The following is a 26737-nucleotide window of genomic DNA, read 5'->3' as shown; positions in this document are numbered from 1 at the left end:
CACTTTCCAAATAGGCATTACTGAATCTTCAAATAGCTAAACAATTGTAAACACACTTTTCAGTATAATAAAAAGCTTCATAACAGTAGAAAATTACAGAATTTTACAGTAGCCATCAAATATCCATTCTGATAAAAAAGCAACAGGTATAGTTTAAGGATATAGTATTTGTTAGAATTTAATCTACTGAGATTAACTGCTGGAGTTTCATCTAAAGGTATTGTCTCAATAAATGAGTCTTTTACCATGCGCTCATTAGCACGTTACCAGAGTAAATTAGCTATGAAACCATTAGTAAGTAAGAAGCAGTAAGATCCTCTTACCTCCTACATAGAGCGGAGAATCAAAATTCAGAGTGGATTGCTTGGACAAATTGGTAATTATCTTGGGGCTTCCTCCATCAATGGATAAGGACAGAATTTGATCCATAGCTAGGAGCTCCACAATGTGGAAATTGCCATCATTAATAGTTTCCACACTGCAAAATAAATATTAATATTAATTTTAGAAGGTTGATGGTCTGGTTAGAACAGTTTTTGAACTTCTTCCCATTTAAGAGTTCACGCAGCTTCAGAACAGAACTTCTCCAGGAGTGCAGTCTCCTGAAAAGTAGATTTTAAGGAAGGACATGCATGTACGCTTAATGGCTAACACAATATAATACCCCTTCAGTAACACTTGATTAATAATATCTATTGTAAATTAATAGCCCTTTTTCAACCAATGTTATTCCTCATCAAATAATGAACTGTATAAATATAGATGATATTCTAAACATCAATTGATGTTTACTAGATGATTGTTGACTAGGCAGGAAGCTGAACACAAAAATGTTTGTAGTTCTGCAACAATGATTACAGGGCTGGAGCACCTCTCCTATGAAGACAGGCTGAGAGAGTTGGGGTTGTTCAGCCTGGAGAAGAGAGGGCTCCAGGGAGATCCTATAGAGGCCTTCCAGTACCTGAAGGGGGCCTACAAGAAAGATGGAGAGGGACTTTTTACCAGGGCCTGTAGTGATAGGACAAGAGGTAACTTTTAAACCAAAAGAGGGTAGATTTAGATTAGATTGAATCTATAAAGAATAAAAATTAGATAAATCTATGAAGACTAAAATTAGAATCTATAAAGTAAAAGATGATGACATAAAGAAAATCTTTAATATGAGGGTGGTGAAACACTGGGACAGGTTGCAAGAGAAGTTGTAGTTGCCCCATCATTGGAAATATTCAAGGTCAGGCTGGATGGGGCTTTGCGCAACCTAATCTAGTGGAAGATGTCCCTGCCCACAGCAAAGTGAGTGGAACTAGATTATCATTAAAGGTCCCTTCCAACGTAAACTATTCTATGATTCTAATGTTATTTCAAGATCTTACTTGCATATGTGTGTGTGTGGGGGTGTCTCCTACATGTTGCATAGTATTGGGTTTACATATTTTGCAAATGTGAAGGCCTGAGTTGACTCCAGTGATATAGAAACCTACTATTTAATTGAATATGGAACTGCACCTAACCTTAGTTCTAGCAGACAAAATCACATCATTGGTCCAGATAGCTCTACTTATACTAGCAATAAAGTAATTTGTTATGTTTATTAGGCATGGTTATTTCTGTGTGTTCAGCTTCTGGATAGTACAATAAATACTGTATGCTTCCCCACCCCTCCCCCTACCTATATATACTATTTCCTTCTAACTTCCCTTACTAATAAGATATGAACCTACTAGAAGGAGAATGCCTAAAGGGTGTCATGCAGAAAAGGCTTGTTTCAAGCATGGTGCTTTTGCTGTGTAAGGACAAGCCTACACATGCTACTAAGTACAACAAATGGTTGCCTGTGCTTACCACCAGCCTTAGTGGCTACAGAGCAAATGTTTAAGTGCAGAGTAAACAGCCTGCACTTGAACACAGTTTAAGTACGTAAGAGAAAGAAGAATATTATTATTCAGTTCTGGGACTGAATATATCATTGTACTTAAATTACTTCTACCCTGTTTTCCACTGGAGAATTAAGAGCTGAATGTATGGCTGCACGGATGTTATGACAATGAGATGTAGTCCAGAGACCAGACATTATAACCATACCCATGAGAGCCTTTATTTGCTTCAGGGCACCATCAAATAAGTGAGCTTAAGCCTTTGCAAAAAGTTATTTAAATGAAGTGATTGTATGATAGCCTGAGATGGACTGAACAGTCATACAGTCAGTTATGTCTTCTCATTAGGAAAGCAGTATAGCTGAAAGGGATTAGTTTCCTAAATCTCAAGGCAAAAATCAAGCAAATTACCTTATAACATCCTTAGCAATGCTTTAATTAACCTAACTGCTTTTCTCCTGAAACAGACCAGAAGCATTCACATGGTCAGTTATAGCTGTGACACGTTAAATAGCTTCTCAGCTATTTATTACTAACTCTAACTATGTGGACAGGCTCAGCTCAATATGGATAAAAGATCTGAATAGCAGCACGCATGCTTAACATACTCAGCTATGTGAAAGCGCAGACACTGGCAGAATAAACACTTTGTGGGAGTGGGCAGGAGAGGGATCGCAAGGTTGTATGGGGAGGAAGGAAAAGGTCATCATTCCCAACGAGTAAGGTCTAATCAAGGTATTAAGAGGTTTGTTTGCTGTGATCAAGCAATCAGACTAGTGCCAGGATTCACTTGACACATTTCAACAAATCCTGTATCAAAATGCATATGACTTCTTGACTTGAGTAAGCAAGAAAACGTAATATTATGTTCTTGTTCCAAGGAAACTTGCATTATTTTACAATTTTTCAGCCTTTCACAGAATAGTATTTAAATTTATGACAGCAACACAGAACATGCATTTTCATAGCAAGAGGTCATTCCAGGGATGAATGAAACATAATGCGTAAAGGGAATGTGTCTTTTTTAAGGGTGATTATTAAAAGCTTCTAGTTTAAACTGGTTTACTGGTAAAAATTTACTGCAGAGAGAGGAGCCTTCCTAGGTAAGGGTGATTTAAATTAAAGGGGAAACAAACAGAAGGCATATATGTGCAGTATTTCCTGCCAATGCACTTACATTACTTCTAGCCCATTTCCCATTGGGAGAAATGAGAGCGGAATGCATAGATCCTAATGAAAAGCTGTAAGGAAAACTAATTCAAGGCTTTTCAAACTCTGTAGAAGAAAAATGATTTGGGAAGGAATATTCCCGTATTTCCAATAAATATATGATGAAAACTAGTTTAAAGAATGAAAAAGTTTGGGGTATTTTTGTGTAAACATCATTTAACTTTTAAAAATGGATGTCCCGACAGAACAAACTCAAGTGGATCAACTTTTCCCAAATAACTTTCTCCAATGAATTAATTTTCTTTATTGGTATTGGCACTGCCAGCATCACATCTTGTTACTCAGATTGACTGATGAGTGGTTTTGGGATGATGGTTCTTTTGGAAGCCAGTTCCTATTGGTAAATCAGTTCTCATTCACTCCACAGCTAGAATGCCGTTGCTTTTGAGTCTCCATATTTATCATGATTAAATCATATGTTTGTAACTTTGTTTTGTTGCTACTGCAAGCACCTCTGTAGGCTTTACAGCTCCCATTTGACTCCTTTTCAACATACCATTTCTTGACTGCCATTTTTATTATAAAACTTCTTTTTGAATCTCTCTATTGGAGTTTTGTTTTAAGTATTGGCCTCTTTTTCAGGCACCTCATCACTGTTTTGTGGAGCACAACTTGTCTTGCTTTTCTTCCTACACTATCCATGAATCTTCACTTCCTTAATGAAATCTGTAAATGTCTTGATAAACTTCTCCGTTTTTTTAATTTCCTTTCTGTCCTTCTCACTGTAAGCAACTTCCCACCTTAGTTTTCAAACTATCTACCCTGCTACCAAATCGTTATTAACCTCATTGTTAAAAATTATGAGTTAAAAACGCTCTTTTGTCTTCCTGATATCTCCCTGATAAAACAAAACACATTAACTTGTTTGATTATATAATTCATTACGTTTTTTTCCTGGATCTGGCTCGGATGGAGTTAATATTCTTCATAATAGCTGATATGGTGCTGTGTTTTAGATTTGTGACCAAACCAATGCTGATAATACACCAATGTTTTAGCTGTTGCTGAATAACATTTGCATGCTGTCAAGGCCTCTGTTTCTCACTCTGCCCCTGCAGTGAATAGATTAGTGGTGTGCATGAGGTTAGGAGAGGACACAACCGGGCAGATGACCCACAACAACCAAAGAGATGTTCCATATCATATAATATTATGCTCAGTAGCAAAATGGAGAGGAGGGGGGAGTTTTGGTAGGTTAGCCATCTTTTCCTTGGGAACTGGCTAAGCATTGGTCTACCTATGTGAGATAGGGAGTGACTGCAATTGCAGCATTTGTTTTGTTTTCTTTCTTCCTCCACTTTTCCTTTGGTTATTAAACTAGTTTTATCTCATCCCATGATTTTTTGACTTTTACTCTTCCCTTTCTCTTTCCTTGTCCCACTGCAGGTGGAAGGGGAGGTGAATGAGTGTCAGTGTGGTGCTTAGCCGCCTACTGGGGTTAACCCACAACACTATTTCACAATATTATTTTAGCTGTTTAGAATTCTAGTAAGCTTCAACTGTTCCTTTTAAAATTTTCCACACCAAATGGTTCCTGAAATGGATTTTTATTTTTCTAAACAGACCAGATAGTTTCGCAAGTGAACACACACACTCCTATCTCTTATGCTTCTATTAACTCTGCTTTGCAGGTCATGAGATTTGGCAGTGAGCTGGCACCATGTCTACCCATTTCTCATCCTGAAAATCGACTAAGGCAAGGTGTTAAAATCTTGAAAACATGGAAGTCTGCAGAAACTGGAGGGCTAGATCCCTAAATTCTTTATCCATGCTGACTATATTTCAACATGCAGATGATCAGCACCTTTCCTCCAGCTGTGCTTTTGGGCTGCAGTAGTATCTGCTCAATCTGGGCCTGCCCACCCATTCAAAGGGAAGGTATTGCCTTAGCTAGCTCAAGGTTACATGGACAGGGAAAGCAACTGTGTGGTTCTCATTCAGAAGAAGCAAAAGTTAGGCCTACAGAAAAAAAAGAGAAAGAGGTAGGACTGAGTAAGGTATATTTAGAATACAGCAAGACTCAGAGTAATGGATGGCAGTGGATTGTCAGGACAACAGGACTGGAAATTGAGTCAAGGAGGAGACTGAGAAGGACAAAATAGGAAAGAGGAAAAGTGAATCAGTAGGTTAATTTAGTTTATATCTGTGAGCAGTTTTTGAGCAAAGATGACCAGATCTAGCTGGCTTAAGAAAAAATGAAGGGAGGGAAGGGAGGAAAGAAACAAAATGGAAGGACTGAAAGAAGGACAGGAAACATGACAGGAAACAGCTTTAATAGGTAACAAAGGTACAGAAAGACAGCATGCAATAAATAGGTGAAAAGGTAAAAAGACCTTAAAAAGCACAGAAAATGTCACAAAGATCCTAGGAAGGTAAAACAGTAAGAACTGGAAACAGGGATGGCTGGAAACATGTTAGAAAAATTAGAATAGGTTGGAAAGGATGAAGGAATTAGAGTATAATGTGTAAAAGATCTTGTCCTACAACATACTTCTTTCTAGAACTTGAAAGAAAAATGAAATAATATCTAACTTGTACAGTGATCACTAGATGCACAAACATAGATACAAATGCGGAAATGTACACATGGCTTCCAACGTACGCACTTCTCTCAAGGGCAAAAGACTTGATTACATTGATGTCATACCATTACATGACAATTTTCAAATATCTCCTATAAAATTACCATCATGTTTATTTGAAATGAAAGGAATGATGATGATGATGATAATAATAATAACAATAATACAAGTGTGTATCTGCTTGACTAAACAACTGTGTCACCCTGTAACACTTCACTACATGACCCATCCCTTTCTTCATTGCGCCTGCATTCTCCACTTGTCACATAATTCAAAAGAACAGATCAACCATGTAGGGAAGATGCTTCTATTGTTCTGTAACACTAACCTAATTGGGACTGTTTGTTAATTGCTTATTTTGTTATTAATTCCATCTACATTTCTGGTTTTTAATTTTACCTATACAAGTATTGTTTTCCAATCAAATAAAATGGACAAGAGTGAATTACCAGTATCTGTTATATTCTAATAATATTGGAGAAAGCATTAAATTTATGAGAATGCATAAATGAATGGGAAGAAGTATTCCTGATAGTTTAAACAAATGGGAGTGAAAATAACTTGAAATTACATATGATCCTAATTCCTATTGCTTCCTATTCTGACAGCTGTACCTATCAAAATAAATATCAACAAAAATAAATGCCTGACAAAATAATCTAACTTCTTCTTTAGCACTATTCCAGATAGAAAATTAAAATAATCTTATTTTGAATTGTAGTTATCAACAAAAGTGAATATTTCATGCAATTTAAAATTTGTGGTAAATACTTTAATCTGTAAAGTAAAATCCTATTTTTAATATATGAAAATTTATAACATTAAAACCCATATACAATTTCCACATGTTAAACCATTTCATGCAATATTAAAAACGCCCTTATGAAATACATAATGGATCAGAAAATAAAAGCAACCTTAAAATGCTTATTGCAAAAGGCTATGTTTTTACTAAACAAATTTATATTGTACTTTATAGGCATGTGGTTTTTCTGTGGAATGCTTTTAGTAATCTACTAAAACCACATTTCCCTTAGTGTTATTACCTAACAAAGTTTAATATTGTTTCACTGCTATATAAACTCAAGCTTTTGATTTTATATTGCTATTTGTGTGCAATCATTTCTAAAAATCATTTTCAATGAAATGTCCCTAATAGAATGCAGAAGGTCAGCTGCTACAAACTCCAGCAAGTAGATAAAATTTTACAACACAAAAAGTGTAAATACAGCAAAAAGGAGATTCAAGAAAAACTCATTATCACTTCCCCTTTACTTCTGAATGTATTTATAGCAACAGTAGGGCAAATCAAGGCCAAAAAGTGATGCCTGTTGTCTTTTTGATCACTCTTGCAATGTCTGTCTGCAAATTCTTGAAATGTAACATAAAACCTCCCCAGAAATTCAGGTGGCATTTTTTCAGAGAACCAGAGAAATTTGACTGAAAAAACCATGAAAAATTAAGCTCCAGAAGCATATGTGGATTCTGTCTCTTAATGACTTTGGAAGCAAAAAACATTTATTTTTCAAGGGTAGTGCCTTTTTTTCAGAATCAAGTTTTTAGCTTTCTCTTCACTTGCCAGGGAAAAGTCCCACATTATATGACTGCCTAACACAGAAGAGAAGAGAAACATCCATTTGATTTCTGCTTATGCAGTATATTTCTGTACTTTACCCTGAACACTAGGAAATTATTTGGCAGTAATGACATGGAAAAAACACTACTTCCACACGTGAGCTTTACACAAATGTATAAATATTCTGCTGAAAGCTAACTTACTCAGTTTTAGTGGATCAAATAATATATTGTCTTTCAGACATATCTGCATTAGAGTTATTTTCCAAGCCAAATCATGTATTTTGGTAATAGGTTTTAGATGTCTGACAATATGTTCATTTGCATCTATTTCTTTTAAACATATATTTAAAAAATATGACTTTGATATAAGGAATTAATACATGTTTTGTTTCAGTTAAAAATTTGTTTCATCTGGGTTCACCTGTAAATAGCAGAGGCTGGATAAGATCCTGTGTCATAACTGACCCTCACTCTACCCCGGTAGAGCTCTACTGCTATACGATCCTTATCGCCTTTGTAGAGCAGGATCCCACTGTCTTCATCTGTAGCAATCTAGGTAAAAGAAAGAAACACTTAGAAAGAACTAAAAATAAATATTAAATGAAAATGCTGTATGAAATGAATCTCTGAATTTACTGCCATAGTATACGACTTCACTGTGAAATTCGTCCTTGATGGACAACCTGGAAAATATCTTTCTCTTCCTCTCAGTAAGCCCATCTACTTCAATATGAATACAGAGTTATTCCAGAGACTCTTCTAGATTTTTAGCTCAAACTGTGAAAAGCTCTTTAAGTGAGCCAATGACAACTTTGATTTTTCTTACAGCTTAATTTTTCACACCATGAAAAGTAATTTACACTCTTTTCCAGATCTGAATCTGCAACACAAACAATCTTACCTGTAGAGTGATATTGGTTTGGGGGTGTATCTTAGCTGAAGGGATTTGTAGATAGGATTCTTTGTTGACGAAGTTTATACTGATCAGCTTTTCACATTTCTCACCCTGGTAGCCTGATAAACACTGACAGATTGGTTCACTTTCTTTTATGATACACTGGGCTCCATTTTGACATTCATAATTATCGCAAGGGCTGGTGCGAGGTAGAACCATTGGTGGTGAAAACTCACAAAACAAGCCACTAAATACAAACAGGAAAAATTAGTTTCCTTTTTAAAAAAGCAGCTTTGACAGAAGGCATACATGTCTGTACTGTTCTTCAGATCTTTCTCACCTGTATCCTTCTGGGCAAACACATGTATATCCATTAACTGCATCAGTGCACTGTGCTCCATTTTTACATTTGTTGTCCTGGCAGTCATCAAAGTCAGTATCGCAATGCTCACCTACATATCCAGGTGTGCAATCACATCTATCAAACAGGAAAGCAAGTGAGATAGCACAGTGCCTTTTAACAATACAGTGTGCCTATGACAAAGCTAAGGAACTACTGATGTATAAAACTCAAGAAAAAAAATGAGTTGCTGTGACTTTGTGTGTAAACACCACAGAGTTTATTCTTGTTATTATATGGGGTACCTATATATGCAATGAAAACAGATTTGCTAGTTACACATGCTTACTCATCTTCCATTACATTGAAGAATTGTTTAAAATAGAGAGCCCTCATTAATAATTTTGACAGTCTAACAATTTATGAGTAATGTAGAGTGTTACTGGATGTTGTAAGTGGTTGCAAACACTAAAAATAATCAATATGCTTAATTGCTGAAACCGAGACAAATAATCCAAGGTTTGTATTATACTGATGGATATTTTCCTTGTCAACTGAACAGCTATAAGTGGACCAATGGTCCATTTATACAGTTTAGAGGTTGTGCATAAAGTTTTCCCTCTTGACTTTTCACTAGCCTGATGTACTATAAATACTCCATGGTTAGTGAACGGAAGTCTCCAAACACATCCTCTGCCCTCCCTGAGCCCCCACTGAACTAGAAACCACATATCCTCAAGACAGTGTGTAATGGGTTTTTTGGGGTTTTTTCCTCCCCCCCCCTCCACCCCCCACCCCACAAATGTCATCGTTAATGCCAGTGGCATTTCTTAAGGGAATTCTCATAAATTAGACTGACTGAACATCCAGAACTCTGTGAAAAATGAATGGAAAATATTACAAGTTCATGCATCCACATGATTTTATTCTTTTTAAAATTAAGGTTTATGTAATCAGTTGCATCGATCCTGTGATTCCCTCCCTGGTGTTGTTTCTTTTAGTATTCAAAATTTGCTCTAAAGTGGCAAGAGTGATTTTAAATAGCTGTGTAACTTTAAGTACTTCAATCAAGTATGTCTCAATTTTTATTCAACAACATATACAAGTAAGTGAAGTGAAAAAAGAATATAAAGCATGCTATTAAAAAGCTAAGTGAAATACATTCTTGAAGTTGCCGCATGTGCTATTTTATGATTTTAAATCTCATAAATTAACATGGAAGATTAATGAACTAGGCAGTAAAGTATAAGATGCCAAACTAGCTTTACTGAAGTGGCACGAAGAAAATAAACACAGCACACAATAACTGAAATCCAACAAGTTTTCTATTTTCCAGTTGAAAACTATCAACTTAATGTTCATTTGAATATTTAATATATTTGAATATTTTTCATGTTTTAAATAAAATGGTATTTCATAAGTAGTAGGAATGGTAATAAATAATCTGATTTTAGTACAGGAGCCTACTGTGCATAAAACAGGTGCTTATTACAACAGTTGAAAGCTGCAGGCTTCCTGTATTGACCTAAAGCCTATTAAAAACACTTTAAATTGTGCATACTAATTAATTATGATAAGGATATGATGCAATTAAAGATTAGTTTTCCTGGGGATGGACTTCTTTAGTTTATACCTTTCAGTGTATGTTCCTAATAATTTCTTTCACAATCACTTCTCAGAAAGCAGTATAATTATTCCACTTCAATTAAATGCAATTATCTTCCTACTGTCCAAGCTACTAAAAGGGTTTTGTATAGACTGTCACAAAGACTAACCGCTCTACTCTGCATTCCTATTTAAAATCTGACTGGAATTAGAACTGTTAAGGATCAGTAAAATCCAGTAAAACATATTTAAGATAATAATGTAGACCTACATGAAAATAATGGCCTATTCTTCTGTAATGCTTAGTAATAACTGAAATTATTATTTTGAAAATAGAACTTGCTTCCACTAAAACAAAAGGAAAAGCAGTTAGGCAGGAGAAAAAAAAATAGAAAATTAGATCCAGTTGGACTGGATATTTTAGACTTACTTGTATCCTTTGGGTGTCAAGATACACTTTGAGTCATGCTGGCAAGGGTTCAGGTTTTGAGCACAGAAATCTAGTTTCTCCTCACAGAGCTCACCTGAAATACAATGTATGCTATCAATTCAATGAAAATCTCACATTGATCTGAAAGTAGCCATTTCTAGAGTAAAAGTAACTCAGTTTTTTTGTTAACACGGAAATATACATACTTCATGATATAATAATAAATACTATCTTTATAATAAACACAAATAAATAAATACGATTACATAAATAATAATGATAAATACTAATCTTTCTGATAACTCCTTTTTAAAAAAATAGTTCAATCTCAATCATCTGTCCATGGATATAAATGATAATTTTGTGAAAAAAATACTTTTTTGTTTACAATATTTATCTAGCTCTGCTGTATAGCAAAACACTAGTGATTGAATCTCTTTTCACCAGGATACACAAGGCATAAATATGCTTTTCTTTTACTTATTTCTAAGCACATTACACACAGAAATGCAAAGATTTGCACTGTAAGTAATTTATTACCTGAAAAAAGCCTGTTAATATCACTGCATGTCAATACAATTCCAGTAACTCTAAAATTTGCTTTCTACTTTTTTTTTAAATATGACTCTCCAATTTTTGCATTTGTTAATGTACCAAAATTATCTGTAATCTGTTCTGTGAAAAGAAAAAAAACCCATCTGTCAAATGTCCACTCTTCCCTGCTGCTAGAAGCAGTGACTCTAAAAGTATCTGTCAAATGTCTACCCCTCCCTCCTGCTAGAAGCAGCGGCTCTAATTTCCAGCATGGGTTGTATAATCTATAAAATATTTTAATATGGCTAAAATACAATTTTATTTACAATTTTATGACAGGGAAACACTTACAGGTGTGTAAAACTGATCAGCAATGTCTTGTTCCCTGTTTAACTGATGAGAAGATACCATAAATGGTGCACTTGCAAAATTTATCCCTGGTTTGTAAGATAGCTATACTTATTCCAGCATCCATATGAAGAATACATGTCTAATCAACAGGTATAAACCCTGTGCCTGCTGAATTCAGGGACTCACAGGTCTGTCAGACCCTAAAATTATGGAAGGAGTAGGGTTACCCCTTTCATTTGCCAAGTAATAAAACATAAGCTAGTGAGCCAAGAGAACTGTACACCAAAATAATGAAGAAAGGAGATGATACTTTCACTGCTTAAGCTGAACTTTCCTTCAAAGAGGCACAATATTTGGTGTCCCTCAGTTTTACTTATCTGAGTGTGGTAGTGTCCTGCATTGTAGTTAGCTGAAGAATCAGTATCTGCTGGAGGACAGCCTGAGGTTAAAATAACATATAATGGCTTCACCTCTTTCTTGCGACTGTTAACACAGTACTGAGGATGACAGAACCACCAGTAATATGGTATGGAGAAAGAAGGACAGACCATTTAGTGACACAATTTGGGTAGGATCAGGAACAGGTAGACTGGAAAAAGGGAGAAAGGTATAGGATAACAACATTGGGATGAAGATTTTGGGGAGAGTATATGAATGAAGATATCTTCCAGAATACACACACGTGTGTGTATGTATTAGTTCATCAGCTACTACCGTCATTAAGTAATAAGGTTTCTGCATTTTACACTGCTTCTTGCCAAGTATGTAGCACAACACAGAAGCTGTCTTGTGGCCTGCATGGGCTTCTCTGAAATTACAGAATTACACATCATAATAAATGGAAAGCAACAGTAGATGGTTAAAAGTCTATTTATCTGGTGTTTTGCTTTACAGGTTTAACAGATCCTCCAGATAAATTTGTCCTTTCCACAGCAAGTGTACTTACATACAAGTGTTTAAAACTGCATGTCCTGAACATGAAAACTGACTACCCAGGATCTGAGACATTATTTCCAGGACTTATATCTTAAGGCATGTAGAACTTATTTCAAATGATGGACAAATAAACTGAAAGAGTTTGAGAACAGTCTACATTAAAGCAAGGATAGAGAGAAAGGCAAAACTGAACTAGAGCCAGAGATGGTTATGCTGGATAAAAACACATCTGAAACATGTAAGCTAAGTCTGATAAGACATGCAACTTCTACATCTTCAAAAAGGAGAGAAGCCAAAACCAGCTAGACAAGTACTTTGCAGACATCCAAAAGATCCAGACTACTTCTACACAACTAATAAAAAAAGAAAATTGATAGCACATTACCAATTTGCCAGTAGTGCATTTTCCCTACAAAACCAAATAAAGCTTTGAGTTAACACAAGAAAATGGCCTTCAAGCACAGGCTACTTAACAGTCCTCAGGAAAACTGTCAGTACCAATGTGACTGAATGAAGATCAAATGCAGGCCACTGAAGATGACTAATACAAAGGATTTTAATTCTATCCTCAAAGCCTCTTCAAACTCTCAATGGACTTATTAGTCTGGAAATGTGCAACTGTTATGACTAGGTCAGTGCACAAAGAATCCTGAAATACCAGGGATTCTTTGCATCCCACAAGATATCAAACAAAAACCAGATCCCTTTCTCTTTTCAAAGGGTTTTGCTCAAACAAATACATCTATAAGAGGTAGTAATTCTTCACATAGCATTTAGTCACTTTGCAGAACTTGCTGTAATAGCTGAAATCTGTTTAAAGACCAGCGATGTTCAAGAGTGAGATATAAATATGGGAACAGAGAATCCAAATTTTCAGGAACATGGAGTGGAATAAGCAAAAATCACTGTTGGTTTTTTTTTTTTTTAAACCTAGTTTGTACAGATTCGTATGGCTTAGAAATGTATAGATGTGCCTACACATATGTATATATATACACACACGTAGAAGTATCTTATTATGGCACATATTCTATATTAAATTAAATGCAGAACTTCAAAATATATGACACAACAATCACAAATAATGCTAATATGGCTGTTCAGTATTTAAAAGACTTGGACAAAACCACCTCTAAACATTCCCAAGACCGTTAATTCTAACAGTATATTAGAGTCTATCTGAAAGTGACATATCGAGCCTGTTTTTCAAGCAGGGCTGGAGGTTTGCTCTCTCTAGATAGAGTCTCACTAAAAGTTCCATTGAAAACCCCCAAAATACCTAGAAAAAGGCAAATTAGGACTAGCATAATAGGAGCAATTTCACTATTGCTGTCAACTTTACTCAACTGGCATTGATTTTGCTACAGGGTAGTAATTGGGACATGGCTTAGATTATTACCAGCACAAAACTCTGAAATTTGTTGTGTGGCAAACAGCTTTACTGAGTAGTGTCTAATCCTGCCCATCTTACATTTATTTTTTCCCCACCATCCAGGTACTTATAAAATACAGGATTTCTTAGTTAGAGTACCATGCATTTTTGTAGTCATAGGTTGATAGCCCTGATATCTTCTGAACTACACTGAAAGCTGTATCACCTCATGAAAGGCACATAAAAAGTCTTAATTTCCAAGTCATAGCTATGAATTGTGAACAGAGACTGAGGGTCAACTGGAAGTTTAAGTTTGAAACAGGCTTACAGTTTTGAAAAATGTCCACTTCAAATCATAAGATCAATGTTACAATGTTACCAGGCCTACTGCAGCTAAAAGACTTGCAAACATCATGAGGTATTTTTGAGATTATGGCCAGACTTTGATCTAAGTACTCTGTAGAAAAGTGCACAGACTGAAAAAGAAGAGAAACAATGATTCAAAATCCCACCTGTCTTTAAAAGACAGTACTTTCTGTGCTGTGACAGCATAAAAGGAAGGAAACTTTCCCCTTGCATTTGCGAATTATATGCACTGTCAAATAAGTTAGAATCATATCACTGGAGGGAGCTTTCCGGTAAACAGTCTGTTAGCAACTAGTCTAGGGAAGGAAACAGGAATCAAGGAAAGGACCTGGTAAACATGGCAGTCCATGTAGTGTAATTATAATGCAAAAAACCCTATGAACAAATAAGTCAGTTTTATATAAAATATAAAATTTTGTTATAAGGAGTAGCAATTCATGACAGACTTGCACACAGAATCAGTAAAAAGAAAAACAAGAAAAAATCAAGTTGGAATACAAAATATGTACATCAGACACTGAATTTCTGAACGAAATTGTAAATCCTAGAAGAAGAAGAAACCAAAATAACCCAAGTACAAGGTCTTAATTGGTACTGTTAACAGATTTATATTCTGAATGGAGTGTTCCCATCACCAAAATCTAACTGTTTGTGAAAAAAGTTACTAGAAAAGTAAATAAAAGTATGTCACATGGAATCTGAACCAATGAAGAATAGTTTTCCTGGTAAAGCAACATCTCTTTTAGAGTACTGAATAACCAACGTGTTATTCAGAATTTATCTGAGACAAGGTGAAGGGGAGAAACTAATTTTGTCAAAATGAAAAGATAGTGATGAAAGTGCAACACGCATTGAAGGAAATATCAGATTTACCAAGTTAGGCTCCTTGGCTTTACTGGAAGGAAATCTTAGAGAGTTCCCTGATTTGGGACATATAATACAATCTTTCACAAAGCATACTTCAAAATAATGAAAAAAGATTGTGAAACAAAATGTCTCAATTCAAGGAAGCTTGACACCGATGTGTGTGTACATTCTTTTATTCATCTAATATTATTGTAACTGAGTCTTCTGCAAGAGCTTTGCTAAGTAATTATGGTTTTGAAAGATGGGAACATTTTTGTATGTAGGAAAATAAGCAACAGACCAGTTTGTTTAAAAATAAGCAGTTGATAAAGTGTCAAAAATCCTAAGAAAATCTTCCGAAGTTTAATTAGAACCAGCAATAACTTTTCATAAGACGTCTTGCTTAAGTAATCTAGGGAATCCAGATTTTGGTATGGAGTAGCACTGCAGCCAGTGGAACTCTGCATGGTCAGCACAGTCCAAATGAGCACAACCCTCCAAGGTCAAGACTGGACTATATACTGACACTTTGCAGGTAGATATAGAGGATGATGCAGACAAACAGCACAACACTATTAAATACTGATGATGAATTGTGTGTAATCCTTGATTAACCAACCAAAGGTGTAAATTTGCTAGATTGACAGGTCAGTTTGTGTTTCCTCTGTGTATGTTAACTCACTCTTATGACTTGATGAGATTATAAATCACAGGATAACTTAATTGCATAATCATAGAATACCAGGTTGGAAGGGACCTCAAGGATCATCAGGTCCAACCTTTCTTGGCAAAAGGATGGTCTCGACAAGATGGTGCAGCACTGTCCAGCTGAATCTTAAAAGTGTCCAATATTGGGGAATCTACCACTTCCCTGGGGAGATTATTCCAGCGTCTGATTGTTCTCATTGTGAAAATTTTTCCTCTTCTGTCCAATTGGAATCTCCCCAGCAGTAACTTGTACCCATTACCACTCATCTTTTCCATGTGACTCCTTGTAAAAATGGAATCTCTATTTTCTTTGTAGCCACCCTTATAAAATACTGGAACATGGTGATAAGGTGTCCCCTATGCCTTCTTTTCTCAAGGCTGAACAGACCCTTAACTCTGGATTTTCCAATAGATAAATACACGTACTACAACAAATAATGAGAAACAATGCAATGAAGTGAAAAAGGATTTACATCATTGTTATTTTGAATATTTGGGCAATAAATTCAAAATACAGTCAAATAAAACTATGTCAGCCACTATATTTCTGAATGAAGAGGAGAGCTTCAACACAACTGGACATGGGCTTTTGAATATAATGTCACATTGCTAATTACAGGCAACCTTACTGAAGAAACAAGCTTAAAATCACTAGCGTATTAGCAAAACTGAGTATGATACTGGAATAAAAATTAGAGACAGAATGCAAAGGAAAGAATGGTCAGTTTTAATTATAAAAATCATGTGTTTACTTGTTTGACGTATTAACTGTTCCAAACTTAAAATAACAGATACATATTATAGGCTTACTGGTAATTGCTAGAATAGCAGGATTTTATATGTGTACATATATGTCCTTTCCAGCTTCTGAGCTTGATTGCGCTATATTGTGAGTCAACTTCTGCAGTATTTATGTTTTATCAATTAGGTGTTATTATCTGATTCTTTGACTAGAGGTCTCTGTTTAATTACTTCTGACTCAAAGAGCCAGTAGAGTGTAGGAGGGGTTGGAAAATGTCTGCCATTTAACAAACATATACAGAAAAAGGCTGCATTTTTATGATGTCTTGATTTTGATGAACAGTAGACAACATCAATTATTTAAAGTCTTGAGGTTATTATTCAGAAAAGAGAAATAAAAATATCTACTACATAAGGGACAAAGTTTCCAGCAATCAAAAAAAGTTCATAGTCATAGTAGGATGCAGCTTATAACCACAAACCTCAACATTTTTTTGGAATTTGATATTAAAGTCAAACTCCAGATCTGATTCATGGATGGACTGCTTCTATCTTTCACCATTCCTTAACTCTGTTCATCTATCCCACACACTGTGGATTTCAGTGTAAGATGGGGCTTATTTAGTTTAACATTTCTTGTGGTTTTACACCTGCTATTTGACAACAACAAAGAAATAGTAACTTTAAGGCAGGTAAGTTTTAAGACAATTAAGGAAAACAAAAGATAAGAAATAGACCAGAATCAGTAATGGCAGTGATCAAACTAGTAGCAGGTAGCTCAGCTTGCCAAGGGTGCCACGTATATTCTCCCTTTATGAAAATGCATTAAAATTACTTTTAAAGTTGAACTTCTAATATAGATTAGTCATTTGAAGTATATTAAGCTAGATGAAACAAAGTTTTACAATGAGTGATGAAAAGCAAGAGTGGCAAAAGTATCTCTTTGTTCTAAGAAGCTGTAACACTTACGTGTAGGTCTTACAAGAATGAGGATTATGATCCTGATTTAATGAAATAATTAAACTTTTAATCAAGTTTGATATGACATGATTTGCATTTGATTAGTTGCATGCTTAAATTTTAGGCAAACTTACTTGATTACTAAGAATTGAAAGTAACTCAACTCCTTTCTTGGAGTATCAGGGCAGCCATGTAGTAATGTTTTGAAACACATAAAAAAAATTAAAATCTATATCTGTCTGTGTCTATGGCTTGCCTAAACTGAGATAATTACTTAAACTATGCCCCCCTCCCCCCCTCCTTTCCCCCCCCCCACTACTACTATCACAGTTCAAAAGATATCTGGCATGATGAAATTGACTGATCCTTCAAGTGACATAGAGACCATTATTAACTTTACTGTTCAGCTGGCAAGCTAATACAAGTATGTATCACATACACATCTGCTTAATTTTGGTGCTGAACTTATTTCACATCCCCTGGGTAATTTGTTTGTGAGGAATTTGTTCTTGATATAATCAGTAATTTTAATATATTATAGTTCACACTTGTATAATACATTTACAGTCACTATAGCTCTGTTTAGGATTCATTGCCTTTCTTCCTTTAATCACATTTAGAGACATTTAAACTATCAGCAAGACTAATTATACACAGGTAACAGCTGCTTCAACTTGAAATGCAGACTTGAGTTTCTTCATAGTAGCATCTACCCTTTATATTCCATTTGAAAAACTGTTTTTCATGAACAGAGAAATTAAGTTTTTCTTTTAATTTTTGGAAGTAAAACCTAAAATACTTTCATTTACGCTACTAGAAACCAGTGACAAAGCAGCATTTTATCCATGAATCACAGATTTCAAACTAGTTACTGTAATCTGCTTGGTTTGGGGGTTGGTTTGGTTGTGGGGGTTTTTGGTTTGTTTTTTTTTGTTTGTTTGTTTTTTAGATTAAAACCAAGAATAACAAAGAACTCAACTTTTATCTATCTTTATTTATACTAGGCTTGTACTTTTCCTAGTTTTTCTATAGACAAGTACTCTTTATAAAATCAACCAGTTTCATACTGGGATAGTAACACAACAATGTAGAAAAAATAACTTAGGAAGTGAAAAGGGCAAAGAAAATCAGGAGGCTATCTTTGCTGTCCAGATAAGTAATAGTAAAATGTAAATATGGCAACATGTCCAAACAGAATACCACATAAGCACGAAACACCTTTGGATGGAATAATTTTCTGGAAATGTCTTGTTCTCTCCATCAGTTACAGAGGGAATTTAGGCTCTGAGTTTAAGCTATAAGAATTATTCATCAGATACCTAAATTAATCAACATAGATAGCACAACTGAAGCCTTACTCAACATGTTATTTCATGGATAATGAACATATTTTTATAGAATCATAAAATGTTTGGTTTGGAAGGGACCTTAAAGATCATCTAGTTCCAACCCCCCTCCCATGGGCAGGGACACCTTCCACTAGACCAGGTTGCTCAAAGCCCCATCCAGCCTGGCCTTGAACACTTCCAGGGATGGGGCACCCACAGCTTCTCTGGGCAACCTGTGCCAGTGCCTCACCACCCTCACAGTAAATTATTACTAGTGAAATATCATATTGCTTTATAGATGGCACAATATAATTATCAAATTAAATTAATGGCAAATACACTACAAGATGATTAATTTGCTTTTAAAACCAAATATTTAACTTCATAAATACGTTGTCACTCCCTATGTTAGCTATCAGATTGCCTAGGCGATCAGACTGTATAGAAGATAGTTTATCTCCATTAGTGAGATAGTTTTTAGGCAGAAACTTAAAAAAAATGTAAAAATCAGGAACACCCAAAGTTAGTGTCATAAATCTCTCCACTGTTACCTTTCTTGTACCACAGCCTCAGTTTAATGTAGTTATTTCAGTTTCTTTAGATATTTACAGCAAGAAAAGGCCAGAGAAATGATGAGTAAGATTGCCATTTTATACTCCAGCATATTTTCTAGTACCATAATCTAACGAAGAAATGAAGGCAAAACAGTGCTATAAAACATAGAATACATTAGAATGGAACCAAGGTATGTCTTTAAGGTGATGAGAATAAAGATTTGAGAAGATCACCACGTAAACTTTTTTGTTAGTCCTATCAGTGGCTGCACAACTTTTTAATACATCTCAAAAAAAAAAAAAAAAAAAAAAAAAAGACAATGAAACTAGTATTAAAGTACTCCTGCACAGTGATCTGCATCTTCAACAACATTCTTCTGACATGTAATCACAGCAAGAGCCAAGTGCCTAATTTGAAGATTTGCTGTGAGCTTTCTAAATCATATCTATATACGATTTATTTGATCATTTGTAAGAACTGAAATCCATGCACCTTTAAGGAAAGGAAAGTGAGAAACCAAAGTAAGTGAAAATAGGCTTAAAAGACAACTGACCTTTTTCCACTTCATTCAGATTAGCAGCTTGCAGTGACAAAGACAGAAGAGACAAGAGACTTTTTACATTGTAATACAACAGCATAGCACATTAAGCTAATGCACAACTATAGCAGCAGGGGGGTTGGTATAGCAAAATGAAGCAAGCTTCAGTGTCTCACCTACAGCAGAGCAAAACAAACAGAAAAGGTAAGAAGTACATGCCACCGGTGGCATAAGAAAGGTTTTACTTCTGGATCAGTTAGATTTGTGATCTAATGACTGATGATAATGAGTAAGAGAAATGATTTGTAATCTATAGAATGTACATAAAATGACCTGAAGTTTACTAGACTGAGCTTAAAATAAAGGAGATGGTAATGTTAAAAGAATAGTGAGGTTAAAGAGTGCAGGACATAGTGAGGTATTTAAAATGCTTTTATTTCTCAGGGTTTCATCAGACACCCTGAGTGTTCACTGATTTCATTTGCTTACTGTGTTTTAGTTACAGTCTATGATCTTAAGAAAGCTCATAGTATAGTACGAATACCATTCTATGCCTTTCCACCTGTAACTGTGGATGTATTTCTAAAACTTAACTGAGCTACAGAGAAATGGATTCCTGATTCTTAAGTAACAACATCATAAGCTTTTTTAATTCTTTGTTTTTTAAAATCAAGACTACATACATGAGAAGTATCAGTTCTCAAGGGATTGTATAGAAAAGTCAGAATGTGACTGTTTTTACACTGCACCATTCTTTACAACATTTTATTTAGGTTTTGTATGTATTTTCAGAGTTAATTTGAGTTCTAACGAGCCCTCCACCTGAAGATAAAGCTTTACAGAAGAATGATTTGCGTTTTATACCAGCAGGTTTCAGCTGACTTCTTCATTATACTGTGCTGCCGAAACGTAAAGCATATTCGTAGATAACCATTCACCCAGAAAAGTATCCTGGGCCGGTGCACTTCCACATTCAGTACATATATGCTGTGACATCTTGAACACAGACAATTCGAAGTATTGCCAACAGAATTAAAAGAGAACAGGACAAGCCTACAGTGGTATTTTCCTGGTATGTATACTGCCTCAATCTCCAGCAACTTACAGTTCAGGGACTTTCTGAACTAGAAATAAGTATCTCTGAATTTAAAAATACTTTCATCTACGAATATATAGCCTGTTTTCCTCACTATTAACCTACTTTTGCCCAGCTAGTACATGAACTCATATAGCGAAAAATACCTGTCATAAAAAAACCACATTAGCAACATGCATATCCGATTTTAACCTGTTAAAACAGATACCAAAATCCATATGTTACAAAGTTCCTCATGAAAAATCACTGTATCCGTACTGGACGGGGATTCTGTTATTTATCTTCCAAATCAGGCTATAGGCCAGAGCGGGAAAAAATAAATAAATCCTATAAATAATTTGGTACCTCATACACACTTGAGGCAACTGTAAGATTATATTCTGAACACTACCATTTCTAGATCCTGATGTGTCCAGACTACTGTCAGTCTAATTCTTAGCACTGAAGGTTATTTAATTATTACGCGATATCAAGGATGACAGATGTGAAGACCCCTTGCCTAGCTCAACGTTTTATATCTTCTCCTTTCAATTAATCTCAAAAATGACTTAGGGTCTCACAAATTGTGTCCTATCCTCAGATGCTTTGTCAGATAGATAGTATATTATAGAATTCTGTACTGTATCCTGTGGAATGAAAAACCTGAACTTTCGCTTCAATTTTTGCCAGACCTATCTATAAAATGAGTTGAGGCTCTAACGTTGTATGTTAAAAAAAATACATGTGTCTTTGTTTTTGTTAAGGTGTTGACAAAAATCAGATGAGATAGTGTAAATTCTCAATATTTTTTGAAAAACAAAACAGCTGAACTTATTGATTACAAGTAGATTGTTTTGATTTATTTTAGAGCTGGTGAGAAGATTCTCACCTACTCACATGACCTACTGACTTCAGTAGTGATTATGAGTAGGCATTGTGTCTGTAAAAGCAAAGCTCTTTTCCTGAAAGAATTACAGTTAGCAAACAAAAACACTTGCCATGTAAACTGATTGTATTTTCCTTTCAGAATTATGCACAACTATGAATTAAATATAAAAAACACACTTTCTTGTATAAACTAAAGCACACCTACAATAGAAACATCAACAACATTAGCATTGTTTGTTCTCTCCTTTTTGCTCTAACCATATTGATGCATACAGAAATGCTGTAATTGCTGTTTCAATTGTAAATTAAAATGTACATTTCAATTACAATACTACAGAAATGCAACAGGCACACTTAATCAAAGTTTTAGGCAGGCTAGCACTTATAAACAAGCCTTTGTATCCACTCCACAGATATTTAATACAGAACAGTACTTCCTATGGCGTACTGTGAATACAGAAAGCTATTGACTCTTAGCAATTAAATGCACCTAGAGCAATGTTTAAAATGAAGACATGAATGACACAGGTAAAAAACACCTGCAAAGCTGCAGAGGAGGAATGTATTTGCAGCTGAAGGGTCTACTACCCAATAGATAAATGAAACCTCTTAGCATGAAGCCACTGAACAGGAATACTGGACTGATGTAATTTCAGTTTTATTTCTTTTAGCCTACACACTAGAATATCTGATCCCATTTTTAAAGCAGATAGTAATTGATCCCAGGGGAGCTGAAGCTTGATTCACATATACCTGAAATATTAATTATAGGGGAAATAGCAAACACTGTCTCTACTTATTGACGCTGTTAGCTGTTATTTGTTTCTAAGGCTTGAACTTTCATTTGCTCTTGGGTATTAAGGTATCAGTACCTGGCAAAACAGTATTTTTCCTAAGCAGAAAGTATGTCTGTTCTTCCAGATGTGGACTATCAACTGATTATTAAATACCTTATTCTGGTCACTTGTACTTTCAACTTGTATTGCTATAGGTATTGTAGCTTATTCTGTATGGAGAAATTTCTGCCACACATTTACCCAGCGTAAGTACTGGATGAATACACGTATTATATTATGAAGTTATATTTCTTATACTTGCATTCAGTCATCTTCACTCACTGTGGGTTTCCAAGATTTAAATATTGACTTTAAATTTGAATACCCTAAAACATGTGAGCAATCCAATAGCCTGTAGAACTACCGATGGAAATATCTTGGATTAAAAAGGAGTTGGCTGTGTTTTCAATAAATGAAATTGATTAATGAGTTCACTTCTCCTCCCAGTTTTCCAGAATTCAAATTTGATTGATTAATGTAAAGATATAGGATGACTGAGTAGAGTTAATTCCCAACTTATGGTGGATTTTGCATTTATAAGCATTTCAAATCATAGTTTTGTGAAATTAAGCTCTGTGTTCTCCCAGTGGTAGACTAACTGACAGAAAATAGATGTCTCATTAGAAAAACTATAAAACAGATCAATGTAAAAAATAGATCCTACTTATGCTCCAGTGTTGCTGTTCTAACTACATTGCATTCCCACAGAGATGATGACAGCAAGCAAGAGACCCTCTGTCTCAAAAAGAGGGGAATGCTTTGACCTGGATCTCAACTGATAGAAAGAAATAACTAGACACTAATGAGTTGTGGGGTTTTTTTACCCCTTTTCTTTCTTTTTCCTGTGCTAGAACAGAAAGCGTCACACTCTGCATTAATGTTTCTAACGGCAGGTGGGAAAGCATCCAGGGGTGCCAAATTCAGTTCCCTACTGTCACAGATCCTTTTCTGCCCTGTTAGTAACATAACGTACACAGGATAAAAGCAGAATCTTTTTTAGCTACAGAGGTTCTTCATTGAGTGTCTGGGTGAAGACTAGGGAGGGACATATTTTGAATGATCTTTTAAACATCAAATTACTGTAATTTCAAAACTAACAGAGGAATTAATGAGCGAGTATTGTCTGTTTTTGACTAAAAACCACATAGGAGAAAAATATGGAGGGAAACCTGGCTTTAAGACAGTTGTAGAGTTGTAGAGACTAATTCACCTACAAACTCAAAAATATTACTATTCTGCTAGGAATTCTTGAATTACCTGTACTTTCTCTTATACTCCTACCTGTATATTCAGGTGGACAAAGGCAAGTATAGTTATTAATTCCATCCACACAGGTAGAATTATTTTCACAGTCATTGTCCTCACAGTCATCAACATTTATTTCACAGTTTTCACCTTCAAATCCATCTGCACAAGTGCACCTGTAATACAGAAGACAAAACTAACCACATGGACATTTTAGCTGGGGAGTCCAGACAGGAAGATCTGCAATTAATAGGTACAATAATTAATAATCATTATCCATAAAGAACATGTCTGATATAAAGTAAAAAAAAAAAAAATAATAAAAGTTACCAAATTTTTTTTAAATGTATTTTAAACTACAGAAAAAAAGACTTCTAAATTCGTGCCTTAATCTTTAGCTTAAGGAACTTAAATTAAATCACTGAGGAATCCTTCTGAAAAGTGTGCTACCTTTATATTACAAGATTAGATTATATTTTTTTATGGAAAGTGACTCCTTTGTTTTTTTAAAGCTAAACACATGGAAAAGACTATGGAATCAGGGAGTAGTAGTAAGTAGTATTCCACTATCATTCAATTAAATGTACCAATATTTAACATTCAATGCACAACACATGTATATTTTTTACAAAGCCTCTTATTAATTATTATTAATATGTATAAAACAAAAATATATATAAACAAAAACTCTTCAAAGCAGTAATTTGTTTTGCTTTTAAGCATGTTTACACAAAACAAATACACCAAAATATTAAATGTAAAAGATCACTCAAACATGACTACACATACATTTTCATGTAATATGCACTATCTATAATTTCTGCATCTTTCATGATAATTGCTTTGATTTTCAAAGTCTGTAGTGTTTAAAAGAAATAAATGAAAAAGGTCAAGTTCTGAGACATGACTGTCACTTTAAATTCTAGAGGCATAGTATTAAGATGTATACACTTAATTTTTAATAGAAAACTATTCAATCTTTGGGCAGAATTTGGATTAAAAAATAAGAATAATGTCATAATGAATTGCAAGATAATGAATAGTATCTTTTTGAAGTGTCACTTCTAACAAGCTTGAGGTGTAGATTATTAAATGACTAATAATTTCACGTAAGAATGCTAAAGAACTTTATTTCATAATTCATGAAGTACATCTGGAGTAATTGTACTGTGTGATTAAATAACCCAAGATTAAAAATGCTCACAGCATGTTTATCTGCTGCATAGTGAGTTTCAAATGAATCATTAATTTTCTGTTTCATTGGGATTTACATTTTATCATTTACATGCTGTCTGTTGAAGTAATACACACGACAACAGATGAATTGTGAGATTTTTTCAGCAGGGATCTAGCTAGCTATTAATTAGCATAATGGAGTCAATACTATGTTGTCTTGACCTGATATGCCTCAACTAATCACAATCATTTGTTATTGTCTTTAACAGTTTCAAAGCTTTAGAAGCTTTCCAAGGATGGCAACATGTTCTGAAAACTTCAGAAGCACTGAAAATCTGCCTTTGCAGTGCTCTTACCAGCAAACACAGAGAATGCAAAATTTAACACCAAAATCTATTCGCATATAAAACTCAGTAGTTTTCCATCCCACTGTTACAATTAAAAACAACCTACCAGAAACCATCTTTTTCTCCTTCTTTCAGATGACAAGTTCCGCCATGGTGGCATGGGTTACTAATGCAAGCATGGATGGGAATATCACAGTCTTGACCCTACACAGGGAACAACAATTATAATTTAATAATAAAATAAAAAAGTAGTGGAAAGGAGCCAAATAAAACTTAACGGTTGTTTAGGAGAAGCTTGCCTTTCAATAAGCTTTTGCTCTTCGTTCAGTACCTACCTTGAAACCATATGGGCAAGTGCATCTATAGAAGTCGACTGGATCATTGTTGCAGGTTCCATCATTTTTACATGGATTTGATAAACAAGGGTTACACTTAGCAAGAATATTAACATCCACAGGCCCTTAAAAATACAAATTGGATAGTCAGAAACAAACAACTATTACTTTATATTTGACAGGATACATCTTCCATGTTGCTTTAAATTTTAAAATGAAATTTATATTCTAGACTTTGTGGTGTTTCTGTATGAATGGAATGCTTGACTCTCCTTGATTCTTTTGACAAGACCATTTGGATTTTTGGTTTAATCATCACTTTTTTTTTTTTTTTTTTTTTAAATCCACAACAAAAAAACTAACCCCAAAGTGATTTCCATATCCTCATTCTCTGAAATCTGTCCAGTTCTGATCAATGATAACGACTTTCCCTTTGTATTAACAAAATGAAGAATACAGTTTCATCTTTTGTCTCCATAGGGGGTAAAAATTGCCTATGAGAAGAAGTGCTAAGTTTGCAATCCTGCCCTTGATGGTGTTAACTGAGAATGCTATTTTTAATGTGGTTTTGTTTAATTTATTTTTTATCTGCAGGATCACAGAGATGGTAAAATGAACCAGTAAAACGGACCTGTAAATTGGTTGAACATCTGTGAATGGTAATGAAATTGCATTGTCCAAGTTATCTCACTGTAAATATCTCTGTATTGTGCTTTGCTCCCTTATGGAGTCAGCCACAGCTCTGTGCGTTACTGCATTAGTTGAGCCCAGAGATAATGCAGACTGTACCATGAATCGATATGTAAATGAGGGCTGCAATCCATGCTTGCAGTCCAGTTTCTTATATTAATGATTATAATGACAGAATTCAGAAATGAATATTGACAAAATCTGACGTTGCAGAAGCCAGACTTAGAGCTTTGGCCTACGTATACCTTATCCCTATTATATAAATATTTTATATGCTTATTTATTTTCCTGTTGTTTTACAATTTTAATAAAGGCTTTTCATGGTGAATTTTCAAGTTAAGAACCATCAATTTCTAATTTTTTTTTCCAAGCAACC

General features: G+C 34.8%; 1 protein-coding gene across 15 annotated transcripts in view; it reads right to left on the bottom strand.

Annotated features, from left to right (window-relative positions):
* SLIT2 (slit guidance ligand 2) overlaps positions 1–26737 on the bottom strand; it is a 266450-nt gene that overhangs the window by 12631 nt on the left and 227082 nt on the right. For 10 of the 15 annotated variants that reach the window (XM_056326298.1, XM_056326299.1, XM_056326294.1 and 7 more), the window contains 9 exons: positions 25672–25796; positions 25443–25540; positions 23850–23989; positions 19785–19811; positions 10535–10628; positions 8500–8637; positions 8166–8406; positions 7686–7816; positions 324–478 (listed from right to left, as the gene is read on the bottom strand). In XM_056326298.1, coding sequence (XP_056182273.1) covers positions 324–478; positions 7686–7816; positions 8166–8406; positions 8500–8637; positions 10535–10628; positions 19785–19811; positions 23850–23989; positions 25443–25540; positions 25672–25796 — 1149 coding nt within the window. Of the gene's footprint in view, positions 1–323; positions 479–7685; positions 7817–8165; positions 8407–8499; positions 8638–10534; positions 12228–19784; positions 19812–23849; positions 23990–25442; positions 25541–25671; positions 25797–26737 lie in introns of those variants that run through there. The other 5 variants (XM_056326287.1, XM_056326293.1, XM_056326296.1 and 2 more) reach the window with 2 other exon arrangements.

This window comes from Falco biarmicus, chromosome 1, assembly GCF_023638135.1.
Source record: "Falco biarmicus isolate bFalBia1 chromosome 1, bFalBia1.pri, whole genome shotgun sequence".
NCBI classification, from domain to species: domain Eukaryota; kingdom Metazoa; phylum Chordata; class Aves; order Falconiformes; family Falconidae; genus Falco; species Falco biarmicus.
This window is presented reverse-complemented; position numbering and strand designations above follow the sequence as displayed.